Source organism: Trichoderma harzianum (genome assembly GCF_003025095.1).
Source record: "Trichoderma harzianum CBS 226.95 unplaced genomic scaffold M431scaffold_5, whole genome shotgun sequence".
NCBI classification, from domain to species: Eukaryota; Fungi; Ascomycota; class Sordariomycetes; order Hypocreales; family Hypocreaceae; genus Trichoderma; species Trichoderma harzianum.
The window spans coordinates 795050-813055 of record NW_020209253.1 but is presented as its reverse complement, the minus strand read 5'-3'; the positions used below and the strand labels follow the sequence as shown (position 1 = coordinate 813055).

At 51.2% G+C, this 18006-nt stretch overlaps 4 protein-coding genes across 4 annotated transcripts; 1 reads left to right on the top strand and 3 right to left on the bottom strand.

Moving 5' to 3' along the window:
• Positions 1 to 1629: 1629 nt before the first annotated feature.
• M431DRAFT_113600 (hypothetical protein) lies at positions 1630 to 4862 on the bottom strand. Its single transcript, XM_024911879.1, has 5 exons — positions 4446 to 4862; positions 3968 to 4384; positions 3807 to 3906; positions 3188 to 3750; positions 1630 to 3129 (listed from the first exon to the last, which is right to left on the bottom strand). The coding sequence occupies exons 1-5, from the start codon at positions 4575 to 4577 to the stop codon at positions 1786 to 1788; spliced, it is 2556 nt and encodes an 851-aa protein (XP_024775239.1). The 5' UTR covers positions 4578 to 4862; the 3' UTR covers positions 1630 to 1785.
• Positions 4863 to 6893: 2031 nt separating this feature from the next.
• Positions 6894 to 9533, bottom strand: M431DRAFT_507237 (glycosyltransferase family 1 protein). Its single transcript, XM_024918937.1, has 3 exons — positions 8430 to 9533; positions 7745 to 8365; positions 6894 to 7588 (listed from the first exon to the last, which is right to left on the bottom strand). Exons 1-3 carry the CDS (start codon positions 9068 to 9070, stop codon positions 7312 to 7314), a joined length of 1539 nt encoding a protein of 512 aa, XP_024775238.1. The 5' UTR covers positions 9071 to 9533; the 3' UTR covers positions 6894 to 7311.
• A 5592-nt stretch (positions 9534 to 15125) lies between these two features.
• Positions 15126 to 15980, bottom strand: M431DRAFT_403757 (hypothetical protein). The gene has a single exon (XM_024914887.1). It carries the CDS (start codon positions 15791 to 15793, stop codon positions 15341 to 15343), a length of 453 nt encoding a protein of 150 aa, XP_024775237.1. The 5' UTR covers positions 15794 to 15980; the 3' UTR covers positions 15126 to 15340.
• Positions 15981 to 17572: 1592 nt separating this feature from the next.
• Positions 17573 to 17917, top strand: M431DRAFT_481081 (hypothetical protein; the record flags this gene model as incomplete). Its single annotated transcript, XM_024915929.1, has 1 exon — positions 17573 to 17917. One exon carries the CDS (start codon positions 17573 to 17575, stop codon positions 17915 to 17917), a length of 345 nt encoding a protein of 114 aa, XP_024775236.1.
• Between the last annotated feature and the right edge of the window lie 89 nt (positions 17918 to 18006).

The following is an 18006-nucleotide window of genomic DNA, read 5'->3' as shown; positions in this document are numbered from 1 at the left end:
GGTGATTGAGAGCCCTCTCCAAGTTGCTGCTGATCGCACAGACATAGTCAACACTATCTTCATCTTCATCTAGACTCCAAAGTCCAGCTATAGTCAAATATCTGCTAAGTTGGTCTAGAGAGAGATGTAAGATAATCAGAGACGCTGGTTAATGCCTGACTATCACTTGTGCGTTAAACAATGACTGCCTCAAGTCGTTGGCCTCCTCTATCATTACTACCTCCGACAATCTACAAGAGTAGAAGAGGCCTCGACAAAGGCCGACATTCTGAGAGAATGTAAGAAGCAGGCAACGGCGAAGTACAGGCACTGCTCACAAGGTCCATATCATGGCAACGCGGGTATAGCGATTAAGAAAACCAGAACTGCTACCATCCTCTGTAACCATCACGGCGGGGAAATAAAGGCCTCCAGAGCGTATTGCTTCAAAATGAATACCCGAGTTTTATACACGCTGTAGACAGTACCAAAATGATGAAGGATATTGGTTCCATATGCATATACATTACATAAAACATGGCATCACATCTGAGTTCATTCTTCGCAATATAACTTCTGCATAATTACTCTCCATAACTCGACTTCCCATTGTTGGCTTGCGTACGATCCTTCGAGTCTTCTTGATTAAAGTACAGGCAAAAGCAAGGGATCTAAGTAGATTAAATCTCTTACCTAGCCCTTTCCCGATCTCCTTTTACTCACTGATTCATACCAAAGGCGGATCTGGAACAACATCAACTCTAGATTCTTTCTTGCCCCCTCCCCCCACAAAAGGCTTCTATCTGGCAATTTTAATGATACAGTCCAGCCAGCTTAATATTATTGATTGAGAGGGGTAAATTGGAACATGTGTGATGAACTTGAAAAAAATGTGAAAATATACTAGATGTCCAAAATATTGAATGCAAGAAAAGAGTCGTGAAGTTTTAGAAGGGCGGATAAGCAACTCTATAGGACTCTCCTGCGTCTAGGTACACAGTAAAGACCGTATATGTGCCCTTCAGTACCCGAGGGAGGCCTCTTTTCTACCTAGCTGCATTTTGAGCCGCGGGGCCTTGCTTAAACCTAGATGCTTCCTTTCCGCTATGCAGCTTCCAGATCTGACAGTAGGAAATAAACGAAGTGAAATTGACCGTTATGTTTTGCACGCCAACTATCTTGTTGGCTGAAGGCTACTGGACTAAGGACCAGAAGTTGCCGCTGAGGCAGCGGAATGCCATAGTATGAGCTAGAATTGGCTTGTCTGCCAGGCGTTGGAAGTCTCACAATAGTTTTGTCAAATCCTTTCTAGGCTTGCTGTTTGCTGCCAACCATCTATTGCTGGGACTTGGTGTTAAATTGACAAATACGACAAGGCACTGAATGCCACTACCGGTTTATCCTTCTTATGTCCATTACTTGACCTCTTTTGCCGCTTTGGCTTACACAGGGCATTGGGCTTGCCTTACTCCAGAGGAGCACATGTCTCCGGCGACAGCTCGACTTACACACTCATGTCTTTTAGGTAGCCCGGTTACTCTGGGAGGTAGGCCTTGCTCAACGCTCAAACTGTTGCAGAAAACTTGGGATTCCACTGGGAACACTGTCATAGGCAACACCTTACATGTCACAAGGGGGAACAGTACATGTATATACAGCAAAAACAGCATAGCTGTAATGGTATTGCTAAATAAATAACTCGAGATGCAGCTAGTAAATAAACATCATATCTGCAGGTTCATATATGCAGACGTATAGACTAGTAAATACTCCAAAGCACCATGTCCAAAAAAGGTATCATATCCATCATGACGAACCAGCGCCCACATGTAGCTTGGCCTGCACAACCAGCAGATCCGTCGTCACACCGCTAGCAACAAAGTGGGAAGCAAGGGTACCCAGGCAGCTCTGCACATCCTCTCTCGGCCTGTTTGCAAGCTTTCCTTCATCCAACTTGACTCCACCACCGCGGCTCAATACAACCAAGGTTGGGTTCGAGACATCCGTCTCGGTGGCGCTGGGAGCTGCGTCGGCGTGGCTGAGCAGCTCCTCAACTGTGGGTGCAACAGAGAACTTCTCAACCTTGATCCGAGAGGCTGTATCGCGGGGAAGCTTGCCCATGACCACATCAAGAATGTTGTCGCCTGCTGATGCGGACTTCTCAGAAAGCTCAGAAACGTTGATGATGGTTGCAGTTACGCGCTCGCGCTCGAGCAGTTGGATAACCAATCGAAGAGCGAAATTGTCATCGCGTCCACCAAAGTAGACGAAGAAGATGTTTTGAGTGCGGGCAACAAGAGGGGCAGTCGGGAACTCATGTTTCGAGACGTCGTACGAGTATTGTCGGCGAACATTGGCCTGTTCTTGGCCCTTGTTCTTGACGTCGTCTCGGCTTCGAGTGAAGAAAATGCCAACATTGTGGTCGATGGAGCGGAGAACCGACCTTACAAATGACAGATAGGTAGATGCAAGCCTGTCTTCGACATTTGCAGAAGCAATAATCTGCGCATCTCCCATGCTACCAGTCTCGGTCCACGGCATGAGGAGGAGATCTGACGACATGTTGGATGAGCGGGAAACCAGCGCCTCCGCAAAGCGATCCTCTGGCATAATGGCAACCTCTCCAGAGGCTGAGATATTGTGAAGCTGGCTGACGCTGCGGAAAATGTTGACAACTGGATCGTGCCTGGTGTATTCGTCGACCTGGGCCACCGTCATGACGGAAGAGTCACGATCTGTCAATTCGAGAAGTCGAAGACCATGAGCTCGGACAGGACCTTTGAGTACGTCCTCGTAACTTCTCTTTGAGCTTTCTTCGGATGTTCCGCTTGGAGTTTCTACGAAGCGAGAGCTTCCAAATAACGAAAGAAGGTTGAGCAATGCGGGCATGTTGTCCAGTCTAAGGTAAACGAGTAGCCGCCTGATTCTCTGGGGGGTCGCATCTGTTTCAGGTGTGACGTTGATTTGGGTAATCGCAGCACCAGTATCCCAATCGATCTCGCCACGCTTCCAAGCGGCAATCTTCTTCTGGTACCAAGGAGGGTAGAGGAAGGAAACGACGGGGGTTGTGAAGAAGGTGGTGAGAAGGGCCATGACCACAAAGATGGTAAAGGTTCTGACACTGAGAATCTGGGCTTGAAGACCAATGTTCTAGAAAATATAGATGTCAGCATAATTCTTAGTAAGGACTGTTTCCATATCAACTCACCAAAACAATAAGTTCCACAAGACCTTTACAACTCATCAGGACACCAATGGAAAATGATTCTCTCCAAACCAGACCATTCAGACGAGCCGCAAGAGACGCACCAATGATCTTTGTGATAAGGGCGACAAAGGTGGTAGCAAAAATATAGCCCCAGGCGGTTCCATTGTTGAGGAGGCCCAGATTGGTGCTGAGACCAGAGAGGGTAAAGTAAAGAGGCAGGAAAATGGAACCAACGAGATCTTCCATCTTTTCAATGACACGGATATTGAAGCCATGCTCACGTGGAATCACCAAACCAACAACAAATCCTCCAAAGATGGGATGGATTCCAATGATTCCCGTGAAGAAGGCGGAGGTGAGAGCGATGAGGAGAATGAGGGCAATGGCACTTTGCGAAGGGCCATTCTCGAGGTTGTTCGTTTTCCGCAACACAAATCGCAAGGTAGGTTTGACAATGACAACGAGGAGTATGACATAGCCGATGGCAACGAGAAGAATCCACAGCGCCGTAATGCCTTTGCCAGCGTTGACTAGAGCAACGCAGAGTGCCAGCAAGATCCATCCTAAGACACCATGTAAGTAGGAGTCACATGCCAACAAGACGTAAAGTTCTACTCACCGACGACATCGTTTGCAACACCTGCAGACAGAGTAATAACACCAACTGGGGTATCGAGAAGCTTCAATTCGGTCAAGATACGGCAAAGCACCGGGAAAGCCTAGAGGTCATGTTAGCTTCACGAGACGGCGAATTGGACAAGTCGCAGAAAAACGACTTACAGTAATGGCAACTGCGATGCCGACGAACAACATGTAGACGCTAAAGTCAATTGGCTTGATGCCGGGGTCATCGCGAAAAGCATTGTAAATACCCCAGGCGAGACCGCAGCCAACGCCAAAGGGCAGGGCCAAGCCAGCAAAAGCGACGGAGGTGGCCACACGCCAGTTGCTCAGCAGAAATCGGACATCAGTCTCGAGACCAATCATAAATAGGTAGAGAACAAGACCCAGGTTTGCGACCAGAGTAAGGTTGGGGATTGAAGCAGCGGGAAAGATGGCATCCTTGAAACCGGGGATATGGCCCATTACAGAGGGACCAAGGATGATGCCTCCGATGACCTCGGCAATGACTCGGGGCTGACGGATCTTGGACAGAGGCCAATGCAGGATGTGGCAGAGGATGACGATGAGTCCGACCTGTATGCGCCTGTGTCAACATTGCACGATATCAACCAGCAAGTGGAAAGGCTGCACTGACCTGGATAATGAAGATGGTGAGAGGGTTCTTCGGATCGTAGACGGACGGATTTGCGCCTTCCAGGACACCACCTTGCGGCGTGACCCGGACGGTCGAGGTTGGCGCAGCCGAAGCTGTCGTTGCGGTCGACATGGTGAGAGTCGTTTATTTACAATCGAGGTTGGCAGCAACAGTGCGGCCTCGAGGGCGCAGAGCTGGAATGCGGGATGAGTCGCCCCGATGAAGCTCCCACAGCAGAGACGCGGGGCCGGCGCGAGGACAAGCTCAGAGCTGTTGACACTCTAGAGCTGACCAGTTGGTGGGGATATGAGAGGGATTATATCCAAAAGAAGAACAGACTCCCTTCTCGCGAGAGAGAGAGAAGATGGAGATGGAAAAGAGAGAAGAGGAAGAGGAAAAGGCGGAGGATCACTAAATGGTGACATGACACTAGGAGCTGAGGCGCTCCAGCGGGCTTACAAGGGTCGTTCTCCGCTATCTTGGCCGCTGAAAGGCTGAAAGGACCACTGATCAGTTGACAGGATGAAGGCATCCAAGCCCAGTCTAGTGGAGGCGAGCGCTAGCAGGATTGATGCTTGGCGCCACGCAAGTTGGAGTTGGAGATGCCGCCATGTGATGACGATATGCGCACTGTGAAGAGTACGAGTACCTTGGACAGTCAAGGACTTGCGACCTGTAAAGCGCTGATCAATTGGTTGGTTGATGGTGCTTACGGGAGTGCAGATATTGATTATTGATTTTTAAATTAAACATCACATCCAATGACTCGATGAATTCTGCGTCAACCAACAAGGGTACATGTATGTATCAAGGGCCTTGCAATCCCCTCTTATCTCCAGATGGCTCAAGCGAGACGCACAACTTCTGACAAGACAGAATATCGATCCATTCAACCAAGAGGCCGCCATGCGAGTCGAGTCCATACATGTACTGTAGACTACCAACAAAAGCGGACTCTCATCGAGACTTACATGGGCCATGACACCATCGCCGCCGTCCCAGCCTTGTTGAACCACAGCTTGCTCGTGATGTTGCTGCAGCTTCAAAGGGGTGGTCATGCTTGAAGCTTCAAAATGCACCATCCAAGTAAGACGCGTGCTCCCACCGGCCCCCAAAGAGGATTCATGCATATGGAACATGCGTCGATGCAACTCTGGGGTGCTACGGAATATTACATCGAATGGAATCACGCACTAAGGAGGGGGAATACTTGTCTGTGCTTTGCCAATATGCGAAAGAGATAGTATCTTGCTCAACCGCATCTATCCGTGAGAGCTTTGCCTAGAACCCAGGCATATCTCAGTGCTGATTGCGTCATATCTCATCTCGCCTTTTTCTTCTTCTACAGACATGCGAGGATACGAAGTCACCTCTCTTTGCAGCCAAATCCCCGAGGCCACAGCCACGCAGGGTTCATGGGTAATGCCTGTCGTTTGATAAACCCGTGGAGTTGCGGTCTGTGCTTCCCAGCATCGCCCCCCCACAGTCTTGATTGTTCTACAACCATTAAGCCGGTGCCCGTATTGTTGCGCACACTAACACTGCCAAGCATCACGCAGTTGAGTCGAATCAGAACTCGCCCGTGGGCTTTAGTGAGACACACAGCGGCCCGTTGTCTCGCAAACTTTAATTGTTGGAGAGTCGCAGCTGAATGTAACGCTGTTCAGGAACACGCCAGACTTGCAGCAACTCCAAGATCGGCATCAATTCCTGCAGAAACTGAACAAGTTTCTGACAACTGGCACTCTTGCCAAGCGCCAAGGTGCTTATTTCAACAGAATGTGTCCTACTCGTATCACCAGCATCAAGTCTATGGCTTGGACAGTGTCGTGATTTTGAGCCTGTACCCAAAAGGCCCCCAAGTCCAGTCGCATGGCGCGTTTGCCTCGAACAATTGAACGCAACAGCAAAACCAACGTGGGTTGGCAAATAGTCTAGAGCATCTGTAGACTCGGCCTGTCACCGTATCTTCTTCACTGTGCTCCGTTCCCCATACAAACCCCGCAACTTGATGGAGCTCCGCCCGTTCAACCTTGGCTTCGACGCTTGATGACGCTGATGGACCCTGCATGGCAATCGTTTGAGGCTCCTTTTGTGTGCATGGCTCTTTGGCGGTTTTAATTCTACCAGGTCATATAGGACTATGATCAAATATTGGTATATTAACGCAACCTAGTTTTGATCAAGATCATTTACATGTGCTTGAATCCAAGTCAACGGAAACATTCAATATCTTAAAGGCATCTTGATAGCTATCCATCAGCTCAGCCTTGTGCAACACAAAAATATTAAACAGTCTCGTAGATAAGAAATAGTAGCACAGTAGCACAGTTCCAACATCTCACTCAAGCCAAGGACGCCACCTCGCTCAGCCGTAGCTGAATGGCCTTGTCCAACACTGCTTCATGCTCACTGTTGCGCAACATACGTCTGACACTTCAATGTTGTCTCATCCTGTTGAGGAATGCGATAAAGGAATTTTAACATTCTATTAACCTTGTTCTATTCCTCCCGACACAATTCGCCATCATCAGCAGATCCCAAACATCAATGCCGCCACAAAAGGCTAAAACCCGCACACTCTAATCTCATGATCTTGCCTGACCAACCGCAGACCCGAAACTAACCTCCGCACCCCTAAAGTGTGGAGAAAGCTGGGGCACCAGATCTCTGGGAAGCGATCAATCAAGAGCAAATCCCAAAGTCCGGGAGCCATCAGGTGGTCCTCCTAAGCGCCCTGCTAACGTCTGTGATATATGAGCAACTACATAAGCCAAGACACACATGTGTGTACATCCATGTTCACTTTGCCAAAGAGCAAACACCACCATGTGCATTGTATGAAAGTGTATCGTCTAGTCTTTCTTCATTTTCCACCTGCCGCCATCTCAGCAACCAGTTGAGCTGCCAGCTTTCGGCCCCCATATTCGTGTCCTTTGTGCGCAATCGCCTTGGCATTCTGGCGCATCGTGATGCTCTTGTTGCCACTCAACGCCTCCAGGAATGCTTCGGCCAAGGCTGCAGCCTCCCAGTCTGGAGCAGTCTTCTTGTTGGGCCAGATGCCGACGCCAAGATACTCTGCCGTCTGTGCGTAGTTGTAATGGTCTGCCCATAGCGGAAGCACGACGCTCGGGATGCCGGCCCTGTCCGGTGTTGGATCCGTGTTAGTGGAACTTGAGAATTGTTTGCTGGACAACATTTGAGAAGTTTGATAGCAGGGCTAGGGAGACCGGAGCCAACGGTGATAGGAGAGAGATAAGGGATGGAAGCACTAAACATCGAACACTGAAGCCACTTACAGGACCGTCTCGTAGAAGCAGTTGGCACCTCCATGATGCACCGACACTGCAATATCTCCAGTGTTGTACAAAGACGTCGGATCAACATCCAGCCACATCTCCAGCCTCAGCCGACCCTCATCAACATACTTCTTCGCCGGTCCCAAGAAGTCATCGCTATACTTACTCGCCTTGCGTAGCTTCCACAGGATCTGCACATCCGTGGCATCCAACACGGCAGCAATCGCCTCCGCCATGACAACAGCCCTCGGCTCCTCATATCGGAATGCGCTACCCAAGTTGACGAGGATCGTCGGCGCCTTCTTGATCCAACCCGTCAGCTCGGCGCTCTGTGTCTCAGCCGGCGCCACGTCGAGGACCAGAGGGCCAACTATACGAAAGTTATCCGGGATGTATTCGAGGGGGTAGCCTGCTTCGGGGTAGCTCATGGCGATCCACGGAACGTCCTTTCGATACATTTCAAAGAGGTTGACGGCTTGTGGGATTCCCTTCGCCTGGAGCGAGGAGCGCTTGTTCTTGATAGCTGGAGACGTGAGGAACTTAATGATAAAGTACAGTTGCTGATACATGTTGGTCGGGATGTCTTTCCAGGGGATAGGGAAAGGAAGACCCGAAGCAATCCTGATTCCAAAATGTTAGTTGTTTCTCTCATACAACATCTAGTTACCAGTGCGAATACACTCACCCAGGATATTTCCAAAAGTGCCCTCCTAGGGGTTGTACGGCGCTCACAAGATCCACCAACGCATTCGGAGTGATGTAGGCGCGCGTTCGATTGAGGTTCACAGCAGCATCGATACTTGGTCGGAGCAATGAATCGAGAATCACAACAGCAGGATCAACCTTTTGGATAATGTCCACAGTTTGTTGATACAGACTCAAATGTGCTTCGTCTGACCATGCCGTCATGAAGAACGGGACCATCTTTGCAAACGCCTTCAGCCCAGCCATTCCCGGCGGTGTCACAATCTCCAACAAGCTGCCCATGGCCTTGATTTCGTCCACGATGCTCGGGCCCTCGAATTGGTGCCAGTGTATCTTTGCCTCCGGGTTGAATGCTTTGGCATTTTCCGAGATACGCTCAATGTCCGATGCTATGCCGGAGAAGGAAGCATAGTGTACCTCAACCGACGGGTGGTTCTCTACCAGTGCCGAGACCGTGGCCAGGTGCGCGTTGCACAGCCCGTGATGGCTGTCTGTGACGATAAGAACCGTGTTGTTGCGGCCACTGATCAACACTTCATCTTCTTGAGTAGCCTGTCTGGCAAGAAAGACACCAACGAGTGCGGCAAGGATGGCGAAGACAACCACTGCCCGCCGAAACATTTTTGCAAAATCAAAGCTGAAATCAAAACAAACAATAGCAGAAATGCGTCAAAACGCGTTCAGTCGTAGAGATTGTTGAAGAGCAATGTGTCTAGAGTTGTACTCTCTTCTTAATATAGTATTAATAGATTCATGACAAACAATTAGCTAGACACAGCAACTGTTCAGACACGAGTTGAATCCCCTGGTTTCGGACGCCACTCAGCCCCAAGTGCGCCATGATCCGAAGGAAGCGGGGTCCATTAAATGTCTCACATCTCTACTGCGTATTATCTTATCTCTCAATTGCTCCTTCAAACGCGAGTACGAAGAACCAACTTGTGCCTTGACCGCAAGACAACGATCCAAAAACGCGGCCACTTCGTAGCAATAAGGCAACAATATTCGAGTTGGTCCACTCCAATCGCTGTATTTTCTCGCGTTTCATCCTCCGAACACGCACTTGCATGCGCTTCTACTGTACGAACACGCAGCCCCCTCAAACTACGAGTGCTAGCAGCAAAATAGCATGAATCTACCGAGTACATATACGCGTATTTTGCCTGGACGGTATAAATGCCGCTGACCTTTGTCGTGTCAGCAGCACACAGGTACGCGTATTTCCGGCCATGTTTGGTAGCAATGATAGGTCATCTCATTGAACATGTTCAAACCAGCTGGCTCCAAAAGTCGTTAGCTATTACGAGCACACACTGCAATCCGTACGCGTCAGAAGCTGATTTGTTGGAGTACGGTTTGGGAGGTTCAGCTGCCGGCTATCGGCAACTTTCACGTTCAAGGTTATTTTCTCAAGGCCAACCTTTGGTTGATGCCTGGATACCCCGCGAGTTTGCCGTGCCCACGTATCATCTCCCGGCAATGCCAGCTCGGATCCGTACTCCCTACAAGTGCTGAAGCTGAAAGTCTCTATGGAAATGTCTCAATTACACGTACCGTGCCGTATGAGTGACTGCCAGGATTCATCGTGTTTATCTAGTGGAGAACCGGCACCTCATTTTAAATTACACGTCCATGTGTATCCTCGACTATGTCTCTCTACGGAGCCCGGATATCTGATTTTCCAATCCGGAGCCAGTGCCGGTCCTTGCTTGAATTTACGAGTCTCCATCAAGCTTAACATGGTAACACATTGTTGCTCGGCTTAAGCCGGTGTATCGCATTACGCTGGTTCACACTACATAGCCACGATGGCTCTGTACCCATCACCATTGGGAAAGGGGCACAATGAGAACAATGCACGTGTTTTTAAAATGACAGAATCAAGTTTCTAACTTAGTCCCTGCAAGCAAAACGCTCGCCAAAACGCCAACAGAGTCATGAACATGAATACTATCCAGGGTAGGCCGGATAGTCCTCGAACCGTCGACCATCAGCCGCACACTATTTACAGCTACCGACTAGGAAACGTAAGAAGAAGAAAACAAATGGGACAACGCTATATTCTAAATAAAGCTAGAATAGTCAAGTCCAGCCAATCCCTGTGTCTGGCGTTTTCTCATCTCCGTCACTCGAGGCTACATATCAGCCTCCTCGTTAACTGGCATGTTGGATTGAACAGCCTAAAGCCGAGCTTTATCCAAGCCTCATTGCCTACATGAGTGTTCCGTGACCGGTTTAGAAAGGGCATAGACATGCTACCCTATATGTATTGATCCTATTTTACATGCAGATGTATATGCTTTTGGCTATATTCAGCATATATCATCCTGAGTCAAGTCGTCCCATTTTGCCGCCCGACAGCCTGTTCTACAACCTCTCAGCCTAAGGAAGCTAACTACATGTACATGTATGTATGTCCGATCTCTTACAAATGACGCGACTTAAACACTCAAAGTCGACAACCCAATCATCGAGACAAGAGCACATACTCATGACCTCATCCACATCTTCACATGAAAAACGTCCAAACTTATAAATCCTCCTCAAACCCCTCAGTAACATCCAAAATCCCAATCCAGCCGCCGAAACCTCCCAATTAAGCATACTCTATCTAGATCCCTTCCGGTATTCCGTATATGCCTTCTTCCCACACAAACACAACACAGAGATACCCTTCCGCGCGTTCCGCAACGCCGCAACGGGGGTGTGTGTGGTGTCACACGCACGCAATATGTATCCTCCCCCATGCAAATAGATAGGCCAAACTTCCATTGCAACCCTTGATTTCACCGTGAAAGCCTGCATGCATGGAAAATAGGAAACAGTAATAGGTCCTACGTACATGTACAGATTTTCATCAGATTTGCTTCCGCTTCCCCCACGTACGGAAGGGGATGCCATGCCTCACAGAACCCCATCTCACATATTCACCAATCGCTGCTTGAATATATTCGATAATCTTGCTTTTCCGCCCCCAATGGTTGCCCACTCTCCAAGGGAAGGACAGATATAGTAATCACCCTCCCCCAACACGTTCGAGTGAGATTTCATATCCTGGGGCCCTCAGAACACAACCACCCATATACGTATCCCATTTTCGTTCGAGTTTCTCGGCCTCATTCAACTACTCAATACCACCTCGCCAACATGATACAAAAAAAACTCACACACCTCCTTCAAATCGCCCTCCCAGTCCTCCAACCCGACTGGTCAAAATCTCTAGATGAAGGATCGGCACCGGGGTCCGTCCTTTAATGTCAACTCTGGCTGCCATTGGAGCAATCCATTTGTTCCCGTCACAAGAGTCCTTCAATACAATATAAAACCCGCGGAACAGCTAAACAAGTGTAGAAAACGCGGCTCTCGCATCTCATTGGTACACACAACAACACGCCCGAGCTCCCAAAAACGAGCCACACCAAAACGAGAGCAAGTTACATGCAGTTATTTAGAGCGGCGGTCTCCAGAAACAATGGAACCCCAGCCTGCAGACCCCAAAAAAGACCGGCTTCGGACCCAGGGCCTCAGTTTAGTTACTACTTGTCAACTCCAGGTAGCATTGGGGGAGGGATGACTTGTTGGAGAAGGGGGAACGAGGGGGGAGTGTACATTACTCTTCTCCCTGCATCATGTACAATGTAAGAAACATGGGCAACGAAAAAGAAGAATTTCACCGAAGCACGTTGGGCAGATGAAAGAGTGTAACCCTCATCCTGGCCCGTGTGCCTGCAACTGCTACATGATGGTCGATGTTTGGTTCGTTTTTTCTCCGTAACGTGTGTATCGCTTGTGGCCAAGATGCCAACTTTGTCGATGCTACTACAAGCACATGCGCGAAGCAATCTCATCGCAATTATTCGTCCATCCCTACCCTTATGGTGAGACCACCGTTTACCAGGTACGGGCTTACTTGAGTGGTGGGTTGGTGGTTAGGTGGTATTCCATGTACGCGAGGTAAACACGGATGGAACAGCTTATGCGACGGAAAAACACTTGTTTGTTTGCTCAGCCATGGTTACAAAGTAGTATGCAGAGGTATACAGCGGACTGTGCGGGAGTTCTCTCAACAATTGAGAGCCATCTTTGCTCATTCATTGGGCGAGTCTTGCACTCAAGACTAGATTCAACCTATCAAAGAGCAGAGGCGAGGGTTTCCTTGAATCCTCGATTTGGGGTCCAGACGCGCAGGTGTGGCAGGTTGACCAAAGGACCCCATACTTGTGTCTGCCCCGGCAATATATTTGCGGTGACGGGACGCCCTCTCATACGTTACTGGTTATTTTGGCTCATGCACTCATGCACAATGTAGGATTGGGAGATTGGGAGTTACCTTGGCTCGGTCCCGAGGCAACAGAGCACCAACAAAGCACTGGCTCTCGCCGTCGTTGTGCTAGCAACTAGCAACTAGCCCTGCAACAGCAAACGGCTGGGATTGCTCGTAGTGTGGAGGGCGAGACCGTGGCGCAACAGCAGTTGGTGGTAAGATGGGTGGTAATTTCAGGGACACCACCATCTGGAGATGCAGCATCGGGTCGCCACCCCGATCAAGGCACGAAGATCCACCGTCCGCTCCCCGTCTATCGATAACTATCGCGATCCTTCTCGCGCTGCTCTTTTCATAGCATCTGCCATATCCCAGGCGACATTGGGAGACAAATAGTATCGTGACAGGGAGGGATCACCCACCATTCTCGGGGCCTCTCGGCCATTCAGCATCCCTCTCTGCCATTCTGTCTGCTCACGCTTACCTGCTCTCCGCCACTTACTCTTTTCTCTTCTTCCTTCTACCCATGGGGATGGGCCCGGGGCGTCTGAGTGGGACTCCCCTTTGTTATGCGTTGGGTAGACGGAGCATGTCGTAAATAGTACGTATATACGCCCGAGGGCACTCCGCGAGAGTTGCCGGTGCTCGGCGCCTTCTCAATAGTGCACAGGTACTCGTACGTAGCAGCAGCTTTGGCGGATACTACAGTACGATGACGAGACGGGGGGTAAAACATACGAGAATTACAGTTGGATATGACTGCAAAGTTAATAATCAGATGGCGCCAGGGGGCGTGCTCTTGAGGCTGCTTGCTTTCGGGGAGAAGCGCGGTGGTTGCTTTTGGGCGGAATGTGGGCTGCCACGATGCTTAGCGGGAGAGCCAAGATTCTGAGATGCTGGTAATCAATGAATTGCACAGGTGAGAGCTCGTCCGAACGCAGAAGTCGATCTCAGGCTTGATTTGGCTGCCGTCGCGATGGCCTCGTATGGGGTCCGCGCGCCGACTGCATGTTAGTACCGAAGGGAGTCTCCCCTCCGGATGCAGCTAACGACAAGCCACATCAGTGCCATGCGCGGTGAACTGCGGACGAACTCTCATCATCATCACACTACCAGCATTACCAGAAAGCAGGGAACAAGGCAAGCGAGCTCGGCTGCTGAGCCGGATCTGATGACTGGATGAAGAACAGCTGAAAACTCTGACTGTGATTTCCTGGTCACCGCGTCAGAATATTGGTCCCGTGATGGTAAGGTCAAAAAATTTCTTCACCCCTTCTTCCCCATAATCCCCTGTCCCCCGTACTTTAATCCCTTCATCAGATGAGCAAATACGGGGTCTAGACAATTCACGGCATGTGTCGGCCAGCAGTAGTACTTCCGCGTTGCCAGCCAATGTCTGCCTCGGTACGAACCGATACGTACCTCGCAAGGTCATTTTGGCCAATCAAAGCATGTGCTACGGCAAGGCGGCGCGGCTGAAGGATTTTCTGGTCTCAACTCGGCATGGCGTCCATGTCCCGGAAATCTCCCCTAGAGCCAGCAGAGCGAGTCCCGTAGGCGTGGGAAGGAATTTTTTTCTTCTCTTAGGTACTAACGTGACCTGAAATTTCCAGACGAGCTCCGCATTGTGGGCGGACGTGTGGGGAGTGTTTCGGTCCGGAGACGTGCATGGTGGTGAGGCATGCTAGTGTACGGAGTGCGTGCTGGGGGTGTGCCCGAGCATTGGGTTCGCCTTGTGGTGAGTTTTGTCCATCGATGACAAGCAGCTGAGCCATGATTTGGCATGCCGGCAAGGTTTTGGAGGAGCTACCAGTTGCTTGTTTCTCGTTTGCTCGGTGTATTTGGTGTTGGGCCGTAGTTTGTAGCAAGTCGTTTGATGCAGAACCGACTGTTGGCCGCTGACGAGGCAAATAGTAAGGCCGAAAGGCAGAAGCGGCTCGCGCTGCTAGCCCACTCAGCCGCGATGGATTGTACTGAAAACCGAGTTGAAGGTTTGCAGCTTCAAAGTCTCGAGAATCCTGAAACGGCGTGGCGAATTGGCCGGGCAAGTATTAGGGCCATCTACGTTTCGGCCAGAGAGATCCGAGGCAGCTGTGTCGACTCCAGCATCTAGCTCAAACCTCTCTCGTCGCGAGGTGCAGTAGCATCCCGTCGTCAGCCTCGTTGATGGGCAGATCTTGGCGTGGGCCGGCATCATCTGTCACAAACCACTCCGTATGTACGAGCACGAGAATCACACTCCCACCCGGTGTGTGAGGATTGATTGCTAGATGGATTGATTGAATGATGGAGTGCCCTTCGTGCCACTAGTAGCTCGTTATTGTCTGGTAATTCGCATGCACAACGGCGAGGCATGATCCGATCGAGGGTCATGGGCTGGGCGCGCGGTGACTGACGAGGGCTTTGGCGAGAGCACGATCCATGGATGCGCATCCCGTCGAGATCCTTACATGCACCAGTGCTTGGGACGAATCCGGTACCAACACCAGCACTAGCGATCCGGCAAACCGCCGAAGAGGCGCCCGTGATGCGATGTGATGCGGGCAACCAGAGCAGCCAGAGCACGAGGACAGCAATTGAGCGAGTATAGCATGGCGCATGACTCCGCGTATTGCCGTATATCCTTCTCAATGCTCGAGAGCTTGCTGTGCCAGAGTTCGGAGATGACTCCAGATTGCAGATTTGGGCGATGTGCAATTGGCCGCCAAGCCGCCCCTAGCTCGGTCAATTACCAGCATTTGACCAAACAGCACAGGCCTGGAGTGACTTGAGTGAGCGCTGGCAGTGGGAAGAGGGCGCTGGAAGGGCGCTGCTCCGGGCTGAGAGCCGCCCCTCCCACTCCAACCACCAAAAAATGGAGAGGGACCAAAAGGTGGAATAGCGCCGCTGAGTACGACCGAAAATTGCCCTTTGGGAGGCAGCGCCGGCGGTGGCATCTCCAGCTTTTGTTCCCCCGTCTTCCCCCACGCTGGGCCGAGTCGACTGTCAGCACGAGGCCCATGGGGAAAATAGAGTGAGTACGGGGGAGGCGTGATGGAAAAGGCCGAGAAAGATTTCGAGGTCATGCCATGCCATGCCATTCGGCCATGGAGCGACGCTTGCGGCGCGCCGTATTCAGCGACCGGTCAGCATCGATAGCTCCAGTCTGGTCGCTTGCTTGCCACTCCCACAGCACACCCAGTTGGTTGACCTGTACATGTAGTCTGGTATTATTAGCACATGCAGTTGTTGGATCGTGAGTCTGGCCAAGGTTAGTACAGAACTCATGCATGCTTGCGCGGGTGTTGGTGATGTTGTTGCTGCTTAGACTGATGTCCAGCATCATGACCATCAGACTTTTCTTTCAAGGCTCTTGTTTTTTTTTCACACCTCGACGGCAAAGGGTCCGAGCGTCTCGTCTGTCTCGCCATGCCAACGTGACATCTGACATGGGACAGCGATGATCGACGGACGGACCTCGATATTTTTTCCTTGGGGCCATAGACTACGAGGATTAGCTAATCCGGGACTTGGTGTTGGCATCGTCACCGGCGGGCATGGGCATGTCACTGGGGATTGATGGAAAGCACCACCGGCGAGCTACGAGTACAGTAGCACCTACCTTAGCATCCAGTACTGCACGCAGAAGTTCCATCGCGACTTCCATTACGGAGCCTAGCAGTCCCTATTAGCCCTTTGCAGTATGGCAAGTACTATGAATGCATGCACAAGAGAATTGAAGTGCAAGAGCCATCGACGCTAGTGCCCGAGCCGGAGCCCCTCCACCGTACCAGTAATAAGTAACTGGCAAGCCACCAGAAGAAACTGTAAGCCATCTCCAGATTCGCTGCTGAATCCAAAATACGAAGCTGATGCGCGGAGTGTGTACCCCAATTTCGAATCACCGCCAGACTATTTACCAGCAGGAGTCATGAGCAGAGCCAATTCATTGTCCCAGCCAAGCAAAAGGCCGCAGCGAGCCCCAACCGGCCCTTCTCGGCGCTTCTCTGCTTCGTCTGGCTAGGGGTCCAGCCCAGGGCCCAGCCCGCGGCCAATCAGCGCCCGCCGCCGTCTTTGGGCTGCGTCGGCGGTACTTCGTAGCTCAGAAGCCTCCGGGCCCCGCAAATCCCCATGCGGGCTTCCCCAGACGCGTCTGGCCAGCTGCGCAAATAGAGGCCAGGGGGGGCCCCTCAATCTCCTTTCGCGGCCCCTTGCCTGAGATGTGGTGCCTTGCCACAATGCCTGCTTCTCGCGTGCGGCGCCACACCCACCCCGGCCCCTTTTTCTTACTCTTTTCGGGGGTGTTGCTGTGTGTGCCTGTGGCTCAGTTTTTTTTTTCTTCGGCTCAGGTACATCTTCTTTGGCGCTGGTTGTTTACAGTCGGGCATGTACTCGTACTGCCACAGCACAGCACGGCATGGTTCCGACGTGCAAGGGCAAACCAGGTTGCAGTCAGTCAGTGTCTCGTATGTACATGCTCTCTCTCTCTGTTGGTCCAATGGATTCTGGCTTTCGGCTTGGCTCGTGATGAGGATGTGCGCCAATCACCTGTTGCTGTCCCGTCTGCCCGTCCGTGTACGTGTACGGTCCAGCCCATCACTCGGAGAATGCCGTCGAGGCAAAGCTCTGGACCTGGACCTGGACCTGACCTGATGCGAACGAGATCGGCTCGTGGCTATGGGCGGCACGACTGCACGAGATCAATACGCGCATTCAGTTGCCACTCAACTGTAAAATTTGCCTTTTAGTGAGCGCGAGTCGCTGCGGTGCCTGTAAGCTCAGCACTGCAAGGCCTTAAACTCTAGCACGCCGAGCGCTAGGCCAGACCCGAACGCTGGCCAAACGCTAGGCTGGATGCGGCGCCAGGCTAGGAGAATAGCATGTGGGTGAGGCCGAGCGCCACTCCAGGCCGTCTCTTTTTGCCTCCACCAATCCGCGATCCACCAGCCCACTGCAACCTCGTACCTAGTCGAGACGAGACGGTCCAGGAACATGAGCCGTTGCTACGAGTACCAGTAATTGCACTCGCGCAAACAACTCGAGGTACTGAAAGTATCGATGCTCATCGGCCAATCTCTCACCCCCTCCCCCCCCGGTCACTGCAAATCCAGAACCTGGAGGGGCGTGCGAAGAAGCTTCTCTCAACGCCCAAGTTTCCCCAAATCGACGGCGCCTCTCCACCATGGAGTCTCTTGGACGATGCCGCCGCCTCTTCTGGGCTCTAGGTTCTGCCTGCCTGCTTGTGACTGACTGACGGAAACTCTCTGACCGTCACGACAATAAAAAGGCCGGCCTGCCTCCTGCCCCTTCCCTC